Source organism: Phyllobates terribilis, unplaced genomic scaffold (genome assembly GCF_046119375.1).
Source record: "Phyllobates terribilis strain yellow unplaced genomic scaffold, ASM4611937v1 Scaffold_3__8_contigs__length_932513732, whole genome shotgun sequence".
Lineage (NCBI taxonomy): Eukaryota > Metazoa > Chordata > Amphibia > Anura > Dendrobatidae > Phyllobates > Phyllobates terribilis.
The window spans coordinates 409,074,107-409,096,586 of record NW_027362763.1 but is presented as its reverse complement, the minus strand read 5'-3'; the positions used below and the strand labels follow the sequence as shown (position 1 = coordinate 409,096,586).

Genomic DNA, 22,480 nt, shown 5'->3' with positions numbered 1-22,480 from the left:
TATCTACCACTATATGGTCACGATATGGCGGTAATATCAGTGTTGGTCTCTATATAGAGATTTTTTTTTAGTAACAGCGTGATTATCTGCTGAGGTTCTACATCCACTATTAGGGTGCTCCACCATAGTTGTAATCAGGGTTACCTGGTTAGAGACCCACTCAGAAGGTTTGCCCCTGCTAAACCAAACCCCTAGCTACGCCTCTGCTCTGCTGCCTATATATTACAATAACATATTATATACATTGAGGGTATGTGCCCACGATCAGGAAACCGGCAGCGTCCAGATGTTACAGCATAGTGGATGGGATTTCTAGAAATCCCATGTCCAATGTGCGTCTCTGTGCACCTGTGGATCACCCTCGGAAACTGACATGCGGCGTGTCTTTCAGATCCAAGTCAATTTCTCTTGTGGGTTCGCATGTGGACTTTCCCTATAGACTTAACATCAATGAGGAAAGTCCGCATGTGAAAAAAAAAAATTGCGGCCGCTCATTTGCACAATGAGGGAGGAAGCTGCGCGGCTGTTCTGCAGCGGCTCTTCATCGTGGGCACATATTCTTACACCTCTGTTGCTAAAAGAAGAAGGAAATAACAATGAGCTGTTTGCAGCCTGAACACTTAAGTTCTATGTCTGTGTAATACCTAGACATAATTGGGATGCATGCATGTAATGAGAACATAGATGATCTGTGTTTGCAAAATGTAGACAACAAATTGGAAGCATTCTCTAAACAGTCCACACACTTGGGTTAATCAGTCACACTGACCCTTGCTGCCTCAGTTCTCTCTGAAATTTGTGGACTATCTTGAGCTGAAGCTTGGAAACTGTAGCAGTACTGTTCTCTTACGCTGCTTCATAGGCAGAAATGCCACAATACAGTTATCAACACAGGATAAACTGATGCATCACGCACCAGGATAGGTTGCTTACATTGCTACATGTTTAACATGAGGTACAGTACCACTCAAACATTTGGGCACATATGTTCATGCAGTGGTTTTCCTTGTTCTTAGTGGAATGTGTGCATTGTAAATTCAGACTGAAAGCAATAAAACCACAAAGAAACACATATGGAAACAAGGAGTAAAGAAACAAATGTGAAACAACCAGAAAATATGTTAAACCTTACATTTCTTAAAGTATCCCCCTTTTACTCTGTTGACAGCTTTTCCACCCTGACATTCTCTGTGGCGGTTCATCGAGTAGTCACCTGGAATGGATTTCAAAGAACAGGTGTGTCTTGTCAAAAGTTCTTTTGTGCAATCACTGGCTGTCAGAAAGTGTATGCTACCATCAGGTGTGATTTGCAGAGGCAAAGTTTCATACATTGCTGAGCTCTATTCCACAGCTATTCTAATTCAGAATATGGCTCAACTAAGTATAGAGAAATGACAGTCCATCATTACTTTAAGACATGAAGGGCAGTCAATCCAGAACATTGCTAGAACCTAAACCCCTTTACAGCCCAGAGCGTACTAATACGTACCTACACACTGGGCTTTAAGAGCCAGGTATGTATTAATACGCCCTGGCGATTGCGCCCGCACACAGGCTGTGCGGGCGCGATCCCTGCCGGGTGTCAGCTGATTGTCAGCTGACACCCGGTACTATGTGCTGGGAGCGGTCCTGCACCGCTCCCAGCACATTAACCCCCGAAATGCTGCAATCGAAGTCGATCGCAACATTCTGGAGGTAAGTGCCGGTACTCACCTCTTCCCTGGCGTCCCGCGCTGTCTGAGGCCGGGTTCTGTGGTTGTTATGGTGACCCAGATGTCGTTATGATAACTTCCGGGCCACCAGACAGCCGGTTGATACTTTGATCATGCGCAGTGCATGATCAAAGTATCTTCTGCCTTTGCAGCGCTGACAGCCTATATAGCACAGGGATGGTGCTGTATTCCTGTGCTATACAGGTGATCAGAGTAAAAAAAGTGAAAGTCCCATAGTGGGACAAAGTATAGAAGTAAAAAAAGTGTTAGAAAATTAAAAAAAAAAAGAAAAAGAATTGTAATAATATAAAAAAAAAATCAAAAAAATAATCCCCCAAAAATAAAAATATAATGTACCCAGCAATAAATATTATTATGAAAAAAAAAAAAAACAATAAAAGCACACATATTTGGCATAGCCACGTCTGGAACGACTTGACCTATAAAACTGTCCCACTATTAACCCCTTTAGTGAACACGGTAAAAAAATAAATAAAAAACAAAGCAAAAACGATGCTTTATCATCATACCGCCAATCAAAAAATGGAATAAAACGTGATCAAAAAGACGAATATAAATAAAAATGGTACAGCTGAAAACGTCATCTTGTCCCGCAAAAAAACAAGCTGCCATACAGCTCCATCAGCCGAAAAATAAAAAAGTTACAGTTCACAGAATAAAGCGATGCAAAAAATATTATTTTTTGTATAAAATAGCTTTTATTGTGTAAAAGAGCCAAAACATAGAAAAACAATATAAATGTGGTACCGGTGTAAACGTACTGCCCCGAAGAATAAAGCTACCTTATCAATTTTACCACACGGAGACCGGCATAAAATTTTTTAAAAAAAACAATTCCTGAATTGTTGGTGTTTGTTTATTTTGCCTCCCAAAAATCAGAAGAAAAAGCGATCAAAAAATGTCACGTGCCTGAAAATGGTACCAATAAAAACGTCAACTTTTTCCACAAAAAACAAGCCATCACATGACTCTGTTGGCCGAAATATGGAAAAATTATAGCTCTCAAAATATGGCGATGCAAAAACTAGTATTTGCAAAACAAAAAAGTCTTTTAGTGTGTGACATCTGTCAATAATAAAAACACGTTTTAAATCTGGTATCGCTGTAATCGCACCGATCCGAAAAATAAATTCATCTAATCACTTATACCGCACAAGGAACGGCGTAAAAAATAAACTCTAGGTTTAGGGTTGTGCTAGGGTTATGGTTATTCTAGGGATAGGGTTAGGGTTGTGCTAGGGTTAGGGTTAGGGTTGTGCTAGGGTTTGGGTTACCTTCCAATGAACAAGGTACTGGAGGGAATTCTGGACCCTCCGAGAATCCACAATTCTCTGCACCTCATATCCTAAATCTCCATTGACAGGAACTGGAGGAGGCGGGGGCGAGACAGACAACAAAGAAGGAACACATTTTTTTAACAGGGATCTGTGGAACACATTAGAGACACAGAATGTCTGGGGAAGTTTTAGTCTGCAGGCAACCAGATTAACTATGTCCAGAATCTCATACGTGCCAATGAACTTTGGACCCAACTTCGCAGATGGACCTTTCAACTTAAAATTTTTGGAAGATACCCAAACCTTACACTCTATCTTGAAGACGGGACCCACTTAACGTTTCCTATCGGCCTTTCGTTTTGAAAAAGTTAAGCCACCCTAATATTCATTTGAACCTCCCTCCAGACATCCCAAAGTATTTGTATGGCCACCTCTATTCCAGGACACCCAGAACTCATCCTAGAGAATTCACCAAAATGGAGATGAAACCCATAATTAAAAAAAAAGGACGAGGTTCGAGTGGACTGATTGAACAGACTGTTAAAGACAAACTCAGCAATAGGCAAAAATTAAAATTTGTTCCAATAATTGATTCATCCTCCCTGTCCGACAGTTGGTTTCAGGGTGGTAGGACAAATCAACCCCCAATTTCTTACAAAATGCTCTCCAGAACTGGAAGATGAACTGCACCCCCCTATCAGATACAATGTTCAGACAGATACTATGCAATCTCACTACATGACTAATAAATAACATAGAAAGCGTTTCAGCATTAGGTAACTCCGATAATGGAACAAAGTGAGCTTGTTTACTGAATATGTCAACTACTAGCCAAGTAACAGTCTTCCCTCCAGACAAAGGCAAATCATTAATGAAATCCATGAAAAAATGAGTCCATGGTCTTTCTAGAATTGGCAGCAGAACCAATTCCCCGGCCGGCTGGTCATAAAAGACTGTAGAACGTGTGCATGTTTCACAAGCAGATACAAAATTCTTAATATCATTATACACGGACAGCCACCAAAAGAGTCAAGCAATAGCTCCCCATGTAGCAGTAACCCCAGGATGACCACTCAGAGCGGAATTATGAAGCTACTGCAAAAGACGTAATCTTAGATAAGACTGGCACAAATAATTTGAAACTTGAAGCAGCGGAAGGAGCCAACGACTGAGCTTTATGGATCTGTGCATCCAAGTTCAAGGATACAATAGAACCCACAATACCCTGAGGAAGAATGGAGAATGGAGGTTCTAGGGGAGAAACTGAATCCAGGCTGCGTGATAAAGCATCAGCCTTCACATTGTTGGACCCTGGCCTGAACGTGATAGAAAAATTAAATCTAGAAAAGAATAAGTACCATCTGGCTTGTCTTGGGGTTAACCATTTAGCTGATTCAATACAGGCTAAATTTTTATGATCTGTCACTACCGTGACTTGATGAACTGCCTCCTCCAAAAAATGTCTCCATTTTTCAAAAGCTAATTTAACTGCGAGTAGCTCGCGATTCCCGACATCATAATTTCTCTCAGCAGATGAAAATTTCCTAGAAGAAAAAGCACATGGTTGCAAGTTGGTCAGAGTTTTGGAACCTTGAGATTATATAGCTCCTATCTCCACAATAAAGGGTTCCTGGAGATCGGGTTGGATTAAAACTGGAGCAGACATGAAACACTCTTTCAATTTATGAAATGACCCAATAGCATCCGGCAACTAACACTTGAGATCTGCCCCCCCTTGCGTGTGAGATCGTTGAGAGGTTTAACAATTTGTGAAAATCCCCTAATACATTTTCTGTAGTAATGGGCAAACAGCAAAAAATGTGTAACGCTTTAAGATCACAAGGTTGATCCCAATTAATTATGGCCTGCACCTTTCCAGGATCCATCTTAAAACCTTCATTTGAAAAAATGAACCTCAGGAACGATATCTCTTAGACAGAAAATGTACATTATTCCAGTATAGCAAACAAAGAATTCTCTCTAAGCTTTTGTAAAACATAACGGACATGTTCATGGTGAGAATCCAGATCAGGTGAAATAATTAGAATATTATCAAAGGATAATAAATAAACCTAAATAAATAAACATATAAATAAATAAATAAACAATAAACCTTCCAATAATATTAGAAAAGATATTGTTCATAACATTTTTTAATACTGCTGGCGCACCGAAAAGGCATGACAAAATTTTCAAATAGGCCCTCGGATGTTAAAAACGCCGTCTTCCACTCATCACCCTCCTGGATGCATATCAAATTACAAGGCCCTCTAAGATCGAGTTTAGAAAACCACTTAGCCCCGATAAGCTGATTATACAGGTCAGGGATGAGTGGAAGTGGGTAGGTATTTTTAATCGTAATCTTGTTTAATTCCTGGACTTCGAGGCAAGGGCGGGGGCCCCCATCTTCCTTTCTAACAAAGAAAAATCCAGCAGCTACAGGGGAGGAGGAAGGATGGAACCATGGAAACCACAATACCAATCCAGCAGGTAAATTGTACAACACATAGCAGAATATGGAGTCAGAGTGAAGTGTTCCCACTCTAAGTGTGAACTCCGCTGTTACCAGCTGGACAAGATTCTGGAGTAACATTGTTTTGTCAATAGAAAAAATTTGAATGGGTCTTTCCAAATGAACTGTCCCTAACCTTCATTTCTGAAACAGTCCAGAATCAATAAAATTGGCAGCAGACCCACAGTCAATGAAAGCTAATGCAGACAACCATTTTGTTTTTAAAAAGTATTCCATGTTTAACAATATCTTGTCTGAGGAGTAAAAGGGTCCCTGGAAGTTTTGGTGCCCTCCTCGGCAATTACCCAGACTTAGTCATATCCCGTCGGCTTGGATGGCTTGCTTGCTTGCTGGAGTGCCGCACAGTCCTTAAGAAAATGTCCAGTGTAACCACATAGTCCAAGATCACGCCGACGTCAAAATCATTCCTAAAGCGTCAAAAGAGGTGTAAACAGAAAATCGTTCTGGGGATTGTGGGGATAAGGAAAATGCCCAAGTCTGGGGCCCTTCCCCGAGAGCAAGGACATAATTATTCACACCCCTTGACTCTCATCCCCTGAAGACCGAGGTCGTAAGGTAAAAAATTATCTGCAACTCTCCCTGAAAACCTTAAGCTGGTCTTTCTTTCTTGAAAATTTATCTGGAAGTGCCATCATTGGTTCGGGAGAGACCAATTGCATGTCAGAGGATACAGATATCATAACTACAGTCGAATGTGGAGAGCTGTGAGAAACACCCATGGCAAAAGGAAACTGACTCTGCAACTGAGACTGTGAGGATTCTAGCTTCTGGTGCTCCCTAGATAGATCCTGGACCATCTGGGTCAGATTCACCACCTGATCACAGAGTATACATACAAACTGAATCCAATGGTGGCACAGAAAAAAATTATATGGCTAATTGTACTGTAATGCTAGTCACCGTTCACGGACAAGCCGTGAGGCAGGATAACCAAATGTTCCAGGGTCAGATACCAAGAGAGCACGTTATGAGCATAAGGGCAAAGGCAAAGTCAGGTATCAGTCCAAAGTCAGAATATCAGGAGAAAAGCGGATCAGAGCAGCGGGGTTGAGCAAACAAATAATCAGAACCAGGTCCAAAGTCAGGCAGCAATATATCAATGAATAGAGCACAGAACCAGGCAAATGGCACCACAGAGCGAATGATACAATTGGCAGAGATATGAGCTGAGAGCTCAGCTAATTAGCGAGGAATTAATTAGAAACAGGGAGCACCTACAAGAAACCCAGCACCTTCCAGTCTCTGAGTGGATGACTGAGCTGTCAATCAATACACTAACAGCTCAGCACATCCCTGCATCTGATTTGATGACTGAGCTGTCAAACAACACACTGGCAGCTCAGTGCGCCCCTGCACAAAACTGGATGACTGAGCTGTCATTCATTCTGCCCATGACATGCTAAGGAGAAGAATCATGACTAGTGATGAGCGAACATGCTCGGATAATGGGTTATCGGGTGCTAGCAGAGTATATTCGGCATACAAGAAAAATAGTTTTGAGTTGCCGCAGCTGCATGTCTCACAGCTGTTTGACAGCCGCAACACATGCATTGACTGCCTTTTTGTTGGTCAATCCATGCATGTGTTGCGGCTGTTGAACAGCCGCGAGATATGCAGCTGCGGCAACTCACACCTATTTTTCGAGCATGCTAAAAATACACTGTTAGCACCTGAGCATGCTCGGTTAACCCCTTATTCGAGCACGTTCGCTCATCACTAATCATGACATATATGACTTTTAAACTGTAGATAACCTGATGAACTGTACTCCGTGAGCCAACCCCCACTTAATCCCTATGTGTTCAATGATTTTCAACCCCACTTGCCTCCTACACACCTTGTTTCTGATACTACTGCCTCCTTGTCTCTGCCTAATTTTAGCCCTGCCAACTGGGAAATGCTAAAATCAAATTCATAATTATGATGAAAATGGAAAATTAATCAAATAATTCAATAAATTGTCCAGCTTACCTAAAGTAAATGGACATACCTTATATAGTAAACCACTGTATTATTAAAAATTCAAAGGAATACTAGAAAAGTTTCTCTAGATAGAAGTCCAACTGATAAAGAGGTAATATAAAGTTATTAAAATTGCTTTAGTTAGTTAGACAGAATGAATATAAACAGGTTTGCAATTGACTTGCTTTTTTTATCTGCTGTCATTCTTCTGGAACAAGAATTTTTATTTTACATAGTGTACAGCTTGCTTCCATGGAGTTTGGCCACCAGTGCCTGCCCAGACCCTGGCCCACGTGTGCAATTGTTACATTCTGGGAAAGTAGTTAACATTTTACACACCAGTTAGCTCTCTCTAGCCCAATTGATTTATATACTGCAGTCAGCTGTTCACCACTCTCACCCCTCCCTCTCAGCGGCAAAAATCGCCAGCCTTCACCATCGGTTCATTTCAGATCAGGTCTTCTAATCATGGTTCTCACTGTTTGGAGCTGAGTGTTTCTTCAAATGATCTGTTATCTCTATATGTAAATATAGCAATAGCAGTGTAGACTCAGAACAAACAACTTGTACCTGAATATGTTACATCAGAACTTGTGCTGAGTTTTATAGTTCTACTAGTACTACAGCTCTGCTACTCTTCAGAACTGTCACTCAATGTATCATATTGATGATCACGCCAATTGATCGCACAGTCACACGGTATTCAGTGATATTAGCATGTAAGGATCATCATAGTAGTGGACCTTATCTGGCTTTATATATCTGATTAACAATGTGGACAAGGGTCTAAAGGTGCAGGAAATATCACATAGGATCTAAGGCAAATATCTAAAATTGCTTGATTTTTACAAATTTATGTATGTGATTTATAAATTCCAGAAAATCTCTATAATCAATATGTGTGGTAATATTTTATCATCGAGCCATCCACATGACATTAACAGGTTCACTTACCCGATTTATGCTGTCATTTGTTAAGATGCTCTGGATTAATTGTCTCTCAAAATCTTCTAAACTCTTCATGCACACTTGAAGAGTATTATTAGGCAAGCAAGAGTTAGTAAGGAGGTTTGCAATAGTTTTAAAGGCTTCCGACTGAACTCTTAAAACAGATTGTTTTGGATATCTATAAAAGCTAAGCAAGCCATTCAATAGTCCAGACACTGACTCAGTTACCACCGTACAGTCATTTCCAAACTTTGTAAAATCTGTTACAAGGCTTTGTGCTGTTGTCAGTTTTCCAAGACCAAGAAGATGATTAAGAAACTGTATCTGGCTAGACAGCTGTTCCTCACCAGATGAAAAGCGCTTTGTAATTGGAAGATGATTTAAAGGAGATGCAGATTGTGACAGATTTCTGCACGTTTGGTCACAGCTGTTAGAACTGTGAGATGCTGTCAATGCATCCACCCCATCTTCATTAGAAATATCACATCCTGAATCATCTTGTATTAGGGTCGTTGGTTTTGGATGCCCTGTATGTTCCTGCAGATCTGAAGTCAAACTAATGCTTTCTGCAATTTGTAAAGGAAAACATAAACATATGAGTGACTTTCCAGAGAAAAACATGAGACATTTGGAATTTATATAAAATAAAAATTATTTTAAAGCATACAATGCAATGGCAAGCCTTATTTACACATTATTATCATTAAAAAAAATGTTTCTGTTTAACCCCTTTTGAATAGATATATATATTTTTTTTGTATATCGCCATCTTCCAAGAGCCATAACTATTTTATTTTACCATTGGCAAATAAATACCTTTTTTTGTGGGATAAGTTAAATTTGTAATATAATGTGGAGTTTCATTGTTACAGAAGTAAATGTATTATGCCACTCAGTATGGTAACGGCAATATCAACTTTACATTGTCTCTGTTATATTTTACTATCGCTTATAAAAATATATATATATTTTTTTAAATTTTGGTTCATATCGCCACTATTCTGAGATCGATAACATTTGTATTTTTCCTTTGATGGAGCTGTGGGAGGGTTTGTTTATTCTGGGGCAAGTTCTATAGTAGTTCTATATTGATAACATTTTGAGGTACATATGACTTTCTGATCACTTTTTCTTCAATTTTGCTGTGGAGGCATGGAGAGCAAAAAAATAATTCTGTAATTTTTGTAGCAAATGCGAAGTTTTCTGTTTACTTTTAATATTTGTTTTTCTTTCACAATTTTGAACATTTTTTAGAAAACCTTTTTTATCCTTCTTTTAGTCCTACCAGAGAAAATTAACATATATCTGCAGCATTGCAGTATACTGCCCTGAAACAATATTTTTAATATCAAAACCCATACCTATTAGGCATTTGTAGTGAGCTGGCAGGCTCTGGCTGTTCGGTGATTATTGATATAGAGCCTGTTACAGAAGTGATTACACAGGATGATGTTGCCACCTTGTGGCCAGAGGTTGCACCTGCGCAGGGTGTGATGACAGAGAAAAAGACTGAGCCTCCTGTGTCCGGCCCTAGAGAGTCACGTGACCAAAGTGGGGAGCAGAAAAAAGCGCGCGAGGAGTTTGCTGTGGGCTGTGAAAAGAGCCAGGACTGTGTGCAGGCCCTCGTGCGTGGCGCAGGAGAGACTCTCAACGGGATTTCTTTTACCTGACACCATATCCTCGGGGCCTTCCCCAGCTTCTTCACTGCTGAGGGATACTGCTATTACACTCCCTGCTACTGGAGTGTGGACTACATAAGGGATCCACCAAAGCTGCTATCCGGATCAGAGAGACTGTAAGCGGGTCCTCTGGCGAGAGGCCGAAGTATTCCCTCCTTTCAGCGTAATTTGTTGTTCCTGTTTTTTTTCTCCGGCTGGGACGCCCTCCTGCAAAGACAGACAGGCCTGCGACGGGGGACACATCCTTCTGGAGTAAAGGACTGGTAACGTGTGAGTAGGGACAGTGAGGGTCAGCTTATCAGTACACGTTATTACTGTGCATATTTACTGTTGTCATTTATTGTTTTTCTTTGCTGTTAAAAATGTATACGAGTAAAGATACGGTTATCAAGATAGAGTCTGTGTGTGGGAATCTTGCTGGGCCAGATTATAGATACCAATGCGCGGCCTTGCCCGCGGTCACTTCATCTGGCGTAGTCGGCAGGATCTGTGACCAACAAGATTCCCACCCAGGCCATGTGTACAGTCAGAAACCCCCGCCGGTGTCTATTGTGAATCAGGTCAGGAAATTTGGCGGACAAAACTACCCTGTACCAGAGTGGGCGGAACAAGTCCGGATACTGGGGGAAATGTATAATATTGACCCTAAGACCTTGGCAGAAATGGAGGTACTGACGCTAGAGGGGGAGGCATGGACGACAGTCAGACTGGAGACGGTCAGGGGCCAGCGTACAGTAGATGATTTGGTGCGGGTGCTGGGGAACACCTATGGGCCGACCACATACCAGGGAACACTGCGACACATGTTCTTTAGACGGACGCAGCTTGAATGGGAGGATATTCCCCAATATGCGAACGCCCTTCAGGTACTCCTTGAACAAACCTGTGGAAAAGGGGAGCAACTAGCTGGTATGGCTCCTCGTGACCTGGTACTGAGAGACCAATTTGTAATAGGACTGAGAGACCAGTATCTTAACCGCACGTTACAGTACTTGATCCGGATGATGCCGGCTCTTACTTTTGCTGAAGTCAAACAGGAAGCCATAGAACGTTCAAGGGGACCCGTCATGGTTGTGGGGATTCAAGGTGCTGCGTGCAGATCCATATCTGACATTAAAAATCCGAACAGTGACACGGAAGACCTGAAACAGATGGTAGCAGACTTACAGCAACAGGTATTACAATTAACATTAGACCGACAGGGAGACCAGCGAAGACAGCCTAGTCGTCCCGTGGGACAGTGTTGGTCATGCGGTGATCCTCGCCATAGGACAAATCGTTGTCCTCAACACTTCCCTCCGCAACAACCTCTGTCGCACCAACGAACAAACCCTCAGTCACCCCAGCGAAGGGAATTTCGATCAGACCAGCGACTTGAACCCCAGCCATATCCACAAGCAGAGCTACCACGCCGGGCCTCACCACAATGGCCGCCGTTAAACTAGACACCCCTGCAGCTGAGGCTCGCGCAGCAGGGGAGGCCAAGGAGAGGGGTGTGGAAAAACAGAGCCGATGGCGGAGTGCTCTTGCCTCGAATAGCCCGACACTTGAAGTTGTCCTGGAAGGAATTGCCGTACAGGGACTGATGGACACTGGGTCACAAGTGACCACGATCTCTGAACAGTTTTACGAAAATTACCTCAAACCAAGAACTGCTCGTGACCCAGACACCGCCATTAAGATTATTGCGGCTAATAATCTACCCATTCCAGTGACCGGAGTTGCTTGGATGGACACAAAGGCCTGCGGACAGGACTTAGGGAAACGAGGGATTGTCATCGTCAAGGAAGGTTTCCGCTCCGAGACCCCAGTGATAGTTGGAATGAACATTTTGAAAGACCTGGATCTTATGCTGTTGACAAGAAAAGGACCCAAATACTGGCAGAAAGTCACCAAACATAAGCCTACTCGTCTGGCGTTCCAGCGCGTAATCTGGACCGTTGGACTTCAACAGATGGCAGAGGAACAACTACCCCTAGCCGCCATTACGGTGCCACGCCGTACCCGGATTACTTTGCCCGCTGAAAAAGAGACAGTCATTTCCTTACCCCTTAACACCCACCGACAACTTGAGGGGGTTGAAGTGTTGATCGAGCCGAGGACCCCAAGTGGGGGTAAGCTAAACCCACTAGTTGCTCGCACTCTAGCCGTCGTGAGGAACGGGAGAGTCCCTGTCAGGCTAAACAACACCGCAGACGTAGGCCTAGCCCTTGAAGCCGGCACTCAACTTGCCCGGGTATATGCTCTACCCACGGAAGTGAATCCCATTGGGCCCCTAGAATTCACCCCGTCTACAGAAGGCGACTGGACGGTAACCGTCTCAGCCATAAACGCTCAAGTAGACGATGAAGACATTGGGCGAAAACTACGGGAAAAAGTGCAGCTAGACACGTCTCAGTACACCAAACAAGAAGTGTCTCAAGTGGAGGAACTCCTGCGGGAACACCAAGACTCCTTTGCAAAGCATGACACAGACTTTGGGTGTACCACCAGTATCCAGCACGAGATACCCACGGGCGATACCCCCCCTATCCGCGAGAGGTACCGGCAGATACCACCTCAGCAATACCAGGAGGTGAAAAGCCTGTTAGAATCCATGCTACGCGCCGGAGTGGTACGTGAAAGCCAGAGCCCGTGGGCTGCACCCGTGGTGATAGTCAAGAAGAAAGATGGTTCCCTAAGGTTTTGCGTGGACTACCGTAGGCTGAACGCTTGCACTATCCGGGACTCATATCCACTTCCTCGGATCGAAGAGTCACTGACCGCCCTGAAGAAGGCCAAATATTTTTCGTCCCTAGACCTGGCCAGTGGATATTGGCAGGTTCCAATGAGTGAGAAGGACAGGGAAAAGACCGCCTTCATCCTTCCCATGGGCCTGTATGAGTTCGACCGGATGCCGTTCGGCTTGAATAACGCACCGGGGACCTTTCAGAGACTAATGGAACGCTGTCTGGAGGACTTCAACTTTGAGTTTACGCTGATATACCTTGACGACATCGTGGTATACTCCGCCACCTTTGAAGATCATCTTCACAAGCTTGGCCAAGTGTTCCAGCGCTTGAGGCGACACGGCTTGAAGTTGAAGCCCAGCAAGTGCCGTCTGTTCCAGCAGGAAATCGACTACTTGGGCCACCGGATCTCGGCCGAAGGCGTCCAGCCCTCTCCGGAGAAGATAGCAGCCGTTCAAGAGTGGCCGCAGCCAACTACCGTCAAAGAAGTCCGGGCTTTTCTGGGGCTAGCAGGCTACTACCGTCGGTTTGTCAAGGACTTTGCTCGGCTTGCTGAACCACTGCATGAGGTTCTCCGAGGGACCGCAAACAGCCCCAGAGGACGACGCATCAGTTGGGGGCCTGACCGAGAAAAATCCTTTCAGGCACTTAAGGCTGCTCTAACATCACCCCCTGTTCTGGCATATGCAGACTACACATTACCGTTTCAGTTGCACACCGACGCCAGCCTTCAAGGTCTAGGGGCGGTCCTCTCTCAAGTTCAAGATAATAAAGAACGCGTGATAGCCTATGCCAGTAGGTCTCTCCGTGACACCGAAAAGAATCCCGTCAATTACAGCTCCTTCCGCTTGGAACTCCTGGCTCTGACTTGGGCTATGACGGAGAAATTTGCTGGCTATCTGACAGGAGCGGAAGTGCTGGTCATGACGGACAACAATCCTCTTGCCCACCTAGAGAATGCCAAACTAGGGGCAATGGAACAGCGCTGGATGGCCAGGCTCTCTAGATTCCAGTACAAAATTAAATACAGAGCGGCGAATGAGAATCAGAATGCTGACAGCCTGTCTAGAGTGACATCATCCCCGCCAGTGGGGGACCGGGATGAAGAGTTGGAGGAAGAGGAGATGCCTGACTTTGCCCGACTCGCAAAGCAAATAGAAGATAACCGCCAGTATGCTGTAAGAGGGATTGAAGCCGTAGTGGGATCTCCCCTGTCCCAGCAAGAATGGGCCAAGCTTCAAGATCGAGATCCCGAGCACGTCTTACTGAAACAGTATGTGAATAAACAAGAGAAACCGCCCTCCGAAGTGAGAGCCCGACTATCGACCGGAGCCTTGGCTCTGCTTGCCCAGTGGGATCGGCTGATCGTGAAAGATGGAGTCCTGTGTCACAGGGCCCTTTTATCCCATATGCTGGAGGAGTGTTTGCAGATTGTCGTCCCGGTGCAGTTGGCCCATGAGATGGTGGGCGAAGCTCACAGAAGGAACGGCCACTTCAGCATAGACAAGACCCTCCGGTGGACCCAGCAGTTCATTTTTTGTCCGGGGCTCCGTAAGTTGGTTGAAAACGTCTGTCAAGCATGCCGTACCTGTGAATTCCACAAGTCCGCGGAGCAGCGTGCCCCCGTCCAGACTATTAACACGTCGAGGCCCCTCGAGCCGTTGATGGTGGACTATCTGTTGATCAGAACGGCGAATAGTGGCTACCAGTACTGTCTGGTGATGGTGGACCACTTCACGAAATTCGCTGTCGCTGTTGCTACGAAGGATCAGACTGCTGAATCAGCTGCACAGGCTATCTGTCAGCAATTCGTTCGGGTCTACGGGTGTCCGGAGCGGCTACACTCTGATCAGGGGGCTTGTTTCGAAGGGCGAGTCATTGAAGAACTCCAACGGACGTATGGAATCAAGAAGTCCAGGACCACCCCTTACCATCCACAAGGGAATGGCGCGTGTGAACGCTTTAACCGGACCCTCTTACAACTGATCCAGACTTTGGCTGAAGACAAAAAGCCCGACTGGCCTCGATTCCTCCCGGAACTGCTGTGGGCCTATAATAATCAGGTCCATTCCGTCACCAGATACACCCCATACACCCTTCTCTTTGGCCGTCCAGGCAAAGACATCCATGAGTTGCAACTGTCTAGCTCCGAAGAAGATACCTGTGGTACCTATCCTTCCTGGCTACAAACACACCGCCAGAGAATGGAGACTGTCTACCGGCTAGTAGGCCGACAAATTCAGGATCAAGTACACGCTGACCCACTTCCGGTACAAGAAGACCCACTGAATGTAGGTCAACTGGTCCTAGTCCGAATAAAGAAGCCGCAAGGGAAACTCCGGCCCAAGTGGGAGACCGAAGTCTATCGAGTAATTGGACAGCCGTACCCCGGTGGCCCCGTCTATCGAGTGCAGGGCGAAGACAGCGGCAGCATCCGAACTTTGCACCGTAATATGTTGTGCCCCTGCCGTTCCCAGCCTGACTCCCCTACTGTGATACCTAGAGAGATGGATATCACTAATACTGTCGGAGACACAGACCCCGGGGATGTAGAGACTGAATGCATGCCTACCCCTGTCCGTCCGACTGACGCACTTGAACCGATTACCTCCTCGACTGACGTGTCGACTGGGAAAGAGAGTGGGGTGACTGATAGGAGAGAGGGGATCCAACCCGTTAGGCGGACAACGAGGACCACTGCAGGGGTACCTCCAGGACAGTCCTACAGAGACCAATATGTGTGGCCCTCTTCCCAGCCGCCCCCTGTCACATCCACAGCCATCGCCGCCCTGGAGCCGGTCGTTGACAGGGACTGCCAACCTGTGAGTGGGGGGGCGTGTAGTGAGCTGGCAGGCTCTGGCTGTTCGGTGATTATTGATATAGAGCCTGTTACAGAAGTGATTACACAGGATGATGTTGCCACCTTGTGGCCAGAGGTTGCACCTGCGCAGGGTGTGATGACAGAGAAAAAGACTGAGCCTCCTGTGTCCGGCCCTAGAGAGTCACGTGACCAAAGTGGGAAGCAGAAAAAAGCGCGCGAGGAGTTTGCTGTGGGCTGTGAAAAGAGCCAGGACTGTGTGCAGGCCCTCGTGCGTGGCGCAGGAGAGACTCTCAACGGGATTTCTTTTACCTGACACCATATCCTCGGGGCCTTCCCCAGCTTCTTCACTGCTGAGGGATACTGCTATTACACTCCCTGCTACTGGAGTGTGGACTACATAAGGGATCCACCAAAGCTGAAGCTGCTATCCGGATCAGAGAGACTGTAAGCGGGTCCTCTGGCGAGAGGCCGAAGTATTCCCTCCTTTCAGCGTAATTTGTTGTTCCTGTTTTTTTTCTCCGGCTGGGACGCCCTCCTGCAAAGACAGACAGGCCTGCAACGGGGGACACATCCTTCTGGAATAAAGGACTGGTAACGTGTGAGTAGGGACAGTGAGGGTCAGCTTATCAGTACACGTTATTACTGTGCATATTTACTGTTGTCATTTATTGTTTTTCTTTGCTGTTAAAAATGTATACGAGTAAAGATATGGTTATCAAGATAGAGTCTGTGTGTGGGAATCTTGCTGGGCCAGATTATAGATACCAATGCGTGGCCTTGCCCGCGGTCACTTCACATTTATAGCATATCCTTTGAATATGCTATAAATCTTGTGGGAAATACCCTGGTAATAAACACTAATCATCACAAAATTAGCTATTACAAAGTTTTCTCCTTTCCTAAGTACTAAAGCACTTTCTGTATACAGTGTAAACTGTTCATATAACAACAAATAGTAAATAGTTGTTGGGATGGCTTCAATTCAGGCATTCAGAAACTCATTTTCATTCCCAGACCTTCCCCAGTTAATTATCAATTTACACTCTGGGAATACTCTTATGAGGCCTTTGAGATCTCCATGTCAGATAGAAGAGACAACACTGTTTGGTTACAAGTGGAGTGAGCAGTATTTATATCTCAGATATATGTCCTTGTTTTATAGTATAACATAATATTGTGAAAGATCGATCCCCATGGTACCTAACCTACATTTCTTATTTTTACTCACCTAACAAATGTCTTCAACAGTGCAAATCCCCAAAACAATAGGGTGAAATAATATTGAAAATGTCACCAAATATATTTCTAAAGGTGCTATTAACATGAAATTCTCACCAGATGTAGGTAACAACGCAAATCCACGCAGACAAAGAAATCAAACCATAGAGGTACATAAATTAAGATTTGTGTAATAATGAGAAATGACACAGAAGCTGTAATCACCAACAAAGGTTTTTGTACAAAGTATCACCGTATTTTTCGGACTACAAGATGCACCAGACCATAAGACGCACCTAGGTTTTAGGAGAGGAAAATAGAAAAAAATTGAAGCAAAAAATGTGGTCATAATGCACTGTTATGGGGGAGAGGGTCTGCTGCTGACACTGCTATAGTGGTAATATCCCCCAATTATGTACTAATATCCCCAATCCTGGTATATACAGTACAGACCAAAAGTTTGGACACACCTCATTTAAAGATTTTTCTGTATTTTCATGACTATGAAAATTGTACATTCACACTGAAGGCATCAAAACTATGAATTAACACATGTGGAATTATATACTTAACAAAAAAGTGTGAAACAATTGAAAATATGTCTTATATTCCAGGTTCTTCAAAGTAGCCACCTTTTGCATTGATGACTGCTTTGCACACTCTTGGCATTCTCTTGATGAGCTTCAAGAGGTAGTCACCGGAAATGGTCTTCCAACAATCTTGAAGGAGTTCCCAGAGATGCTTAGCACTTGTTGGCCCTTTTGCCTTCACTCTACAGTCCAGCTCACCCCAAACCATCTCGATTAGGTTCAGGTCTGGTGACTGTGGAGGCCAGGTCATCTGGCGTAGCACCCCATCACTCTCCTTCTTGGTCAAATAGCCCTTACACAGCCTGGAGGTGTGTTTGGGGTCATTGTCCTGTTGAAAAATAAATATTGGTACAGCTAAATGCAAACCGGATGGAATAGCATGCCGCTGCAAGATGCTGTGGTAGCCATGCTGGTTCAGTATGCATTCAATTTAGAATAAATCCATCACACCTCCTCCTCCATGCTCCACGGTGGGAACCAGGCATGTAGAGTCCATCCGTTCACCTTTTCTGCTTCGCACAAAGACACGGTGGTTGGAACCAAAGATCTCAAATTTGGACTCATCAGACCAAAGCACAGATTTCCACTGGTCTAATGTCCATTCCTTGTGTTCTTTAGCCCCAACAAGTCTCTTCTGCTTGTTGCCTGTCCTTAGCAGTGGTTTCCTAGCAGCTATTTTACCATGAAGGCCTGCTGCACAAAGTCTCCTCTTAACAGTTGTTGTAGAGATGTGTCTGCTGCTAGAACTCTGTGTGGCATTGACCTGGTCTCTAATCTGAGCTGCTGTTAACCTGTGATTCTGAGGCTGGTGACTCAGATAAACTTATCCTCAGAAGCAGAGGTGACTCTTGGTCTTCCTTTCCTGGGGCGGTCCTCATGTGAGCCAGTTTCCTTGTAGCACTTGATGGTTTTTGCAACTGCACTTGGGGACACTTTTAAAGTTTTCCCAATTTTTCACACTGACTGACCTTCATTTCTTAAAGTAATGATGGCCACTCGTTTTTCTTTACTTAGCTGCTTTTTTCTTGCCATAATGCAAATTCTAACAGTCTATCCAGTAGGACTATCAGCTGGGTATCCACCAGACTTCTGCACAACACAACTGATGGTCCCAACCCCATTTATAAGGCAAGAAATCCCAGTTATTAAACCTGACAGGGCACACCTGTGAAGTGAAAACCATTTCCGGTGACTACCTCTTGAAGCTCATCAAGAGAATGCCAAGAGTGGGCAAAGCAGTCATCAAAGCAAAAGGTGTATATAATTCCACATGTGTTAATTCATAATTTTGATGAAGAACTATCTGCCCATATCTTGCTCAGCACTGCAGACACCAAGAAATGGGCAACGTTGAGGATCACAAATGCAGTGGTCGGCCAAGAAAACTTAGTGAGGCAGATGAAAAACACATCATGCTTACTTCGAAATTGGAAGATGTCCATTAATGTCATAAGTTCAGAACTCGCAACAACAAGAGGGGCCCAGCTATAGACATGTGCTGATTGGAGAATCAGACCAGAAATGGTCTACATGAAAGAATTGCAGTCTGAAACAATACCTTTAATATGGAAACAAGGCCAAGTGACTGTGATTTAACTCCATACACAGGGCACTGTGAGCTTGCGGTCGGTGCAGCAGCAGATTCAGGAGAGTTTCTATGCTGGCTCCATTGTTGTGCATGGTGAGCACTGGCAACCCAAGTGACCGTTACTCACTTCCTAAGAATAACATTTTTTTACTGATTCACACATGGAGCCCTCTTTTCTGTGATTGTTTTATGATTTTATGGTGAGACAGAAGGATTTGAACAAGCCTATGTCCACAAAAAAAAAAGTAATTACCCGCCTCCCTCTTTCACAACGAGGAGTGCGGCGGAGGGTTATTAGATCCCCACTCTGAATGGATCCCACAATTCGAAAGTTCTGATCCAACTCCTAAAAAAGTTAGTTCCTTTAGGAGGACATTAGGGACACTTCTGATCACTTTTACTAATGAATGTTACTTAGAAAAAAAAACAAATCTCAGGCTTCCCACTCTTTTCTTGAATAAAAATTGCAACCCCAGACTGGTGATAGGTGATAGTCTGTCATTCTCAAAACTCAAATTAATCTACTTATACAGGTATGTACGGACATAGAAAGATGTAAATAAAATACCTTTATTAAAATACAAGTGGGTATGTGGTGGCAAGAGAAGAACGCACACACTAAGTAAAAACAATGTGGTGACAAAAATAAATTAATCAATTAAAATATTACTGCGGATCATACTAAAAAGTAACAAGGATATCAGCTGATGGTATATAACCGAAACAGGACCTGCAAAACCTATACACAGATTATATATATTATATATATAATATATTATATATGTGTGTTGCAGCACAATCATCAGTGATACTGTGCTGTCAATCAAAATATGACAAAATGCTCATTATGTAAGCTTAGGGGGCATAACGGTGCACTGAGCCCTTGGACATGTTAAATATTTTGTGCTGATGTGAACAGTGTGTTTTGCTAACCCTGAGTGGCCGGACCCTGGCAGGTACAAGGATTATGCTGGACATTTTCTTTTGTTTTGCTATTATGCCAGAAGGGCCGTGTTTATTTTTATGAACTCTATATTGGTTTATGCCATTTAATAATCCAACAAGAAATTTAAAGAGACAGTGTTCCGTGTCTACCTCCGTGTGCAGCCGAGTGAGCCTGTCTACCACAGGTGGTGTTAGAAGTCCCAGCAAACACTTATGACTGCTACAAGAGGGACTGCATGTCCTGGGTAAAGGCAGCAGTGAGCCAGGAAGCGGAGTCAGACAGTATGGAGGACCTGTTTAAGCACCTTGTAAAAGCCCAACAGCAGCAACAACAAGCACAACAGCAGCAACAGCTGGCCTAATAGCAACAACAACTAGCACATCAGGAGATGAGTAAGCTGCTAATACAACAGATCCAACACCTGCAGCAGCAGCAGCAACAAGACCAGTACCGACAACAGCAGCAAGAGATTGAGTTGCTCACAGAGGCGATTCTTGGGAGGCCAGCAGCCCCTCCCCCAAGTCCAGGTGATGACGACACATACGTCCGGAAACGAGCAATGCAAAAAATGACCCCGGGAGATGATGTGGAAGCCTTTTTGACTGTGTTTGAAATGGTAGCAGAGCGGGAGAAGCTGCCACAAGAGCAGTGGACAGAGGTGCTGGCCCCCTATTTAACTGGCAAGCCACAGAAGGCCTTGCAAGATGCCAAGGAGTATTCCAAACTAAAAACTGAGATACTTGCACGTTCAGGGGTGACTATGTCTGTCCGAGCTCAAAGGGTCCACCACTGGGTGTATTGCGGTGATAAACCCCCTCGCTCACAAATGTTCGATCTCCTGCATCTGGTACAGAAGTGGTTGCAGCCGGAGTCCTGCACCCCAGCCCAGATGGTAGAGTGGGTCGTAATGGACAGATTTATCCACTCTCTTCCCAGACCAGTGCAGACTTGGGTTGCCAAGTGGGACCCCCGAAATGCAGATGACCTAGTGGGCCGAGTAGAAAGGTACCAGGTGGTCAAGATGTCCATGAGAAAGCCAGGCGCTGTTGCATCCCCATACTGGGGTACCCAAAAGGAGCCCGAATCTCAAAAGAAGGGAAGTATGAGGTCCTAAGGGGTCACTGAGGGGTTGCCAAAAGCCGCTGGTAAGGACTTGACCTGCTAGAGATGTCACAGTCCTGGACACATAGCCGCCTGTTGTCCTATGTCCTCCGAACAGATGGACTTCAGCATGGGGAGGCGCTGTTCATATTATGCCTATCCAGGGTCCTACCCAGGTGATGGGACTCTTGGACTCGGGGAGTTTGGTGACTCTGATAAGGGCCACACTCACCCACCAGTTGATGTCCAGGAAAAACGTGGGCATACGCTGAATTCACAGGGACGCCAAACACTACCATCTTTGCAGAGTAACTATAAAAGTGAACTGCGGCTCTGAATCCCATGAGGTTGGAGTAGTTAAGGACCTACTACACCCAGTAATAGTAGAGTGTGACTTTAGCCTGTTCTGAGACTTATGGCGTAAAGCAGACCTACCACGTGACTCAGGAAGGAGCCAGTTCCACCATGTTGAATGCCCAACGCAGTCAGAGACGGATGAATTCCCCCTGTGTGTCCTTGCCATTGATGAGAACGAGATAGTGAACAAAGAGGCCAAAATTCTTTAGTTGGTGGTTTCTGGGAGGGAATTTTGGTACTGCTCAGATGCAGGATCTCACTTGAAAAATGTATTTCACAATGTGTCTAATAAATGGTATTGCTCAAGAGCTGAGGGCTGATTCCAGGTACCCAAATTTCACACTAAATGAGGAACTGCTTTAATCGGGTCACTAAACCAAGAAGGAAAGTGGTAGAGCAGTTGGTGGTGCCGGGTCCCTATAGGCATAGGTTTTAGACCTGGCCCATTCTCATATCTTGCGTGGGCATCCGGGAGTAGAGAAAACCCAAGATCGGATCCTGCAGAGGTTTTACTGGCCTGGATTTCACAGAGAGATTGTTAATTACTGCCAATCCTGCTAACTGCTCCCGCGTCCCACTTCCGAAGCCCTCTAGTGCCATTGCCTATTATAAAGGTCCCATTTGACCAGATTGCCATGGACCTTGTCGGGCCCTTGGTTAAGTCAGCCAGGGAACACCAATACATCCTGGTAGTGCTGGACTATGCCACTCGGTATCCGGAAGCGGTACCACTGAGAAACTCCTCTACCAGGAGTATAGTCAGAGAGCTAGTGCATATTTTCTCCCGGACAGGCCTGCCAAAGGAGATGCTGACCAGGGAACTCCTTTTATGTCCAAGGTAATGAGGGAGTTGTGTAAAGCTCTCCAGATTACACAGCTCTGGATGTCGGTATACCATTCACAGATGGATGGTCTGGTGGAGAGATTCAACAAGACCTTGACTGACTCTATGCTGAAGAAGGTCGTGGAGAAGGATGGGTGAGACTGGGATTGCCTAC

General features: G+C 44.7%; 1 protein-coding gene across 1 annotated transcript in view; it reads right to left on the bottom strand.

Moving 5' to 3' along the window:
• The window catches only part of MEI4 (meiotic double-stranded break formation protein 4), a 417,189-nt gene that overhangs the window by 355,408 nt on the left and 39,301 nt on the right, over positions 1–22,480 (bottom strand). The window contains exon 2 of the mRNA XM_073675596.1: positions 8,460–9,019. Within this exon, the coding sequence (XP_073531697.1) occupies positions 8,460–9,019 (560 nt within the window). The remainder of the gene's footprint in view (positions 1–8,459; positions 9,020–22,480) is intronic.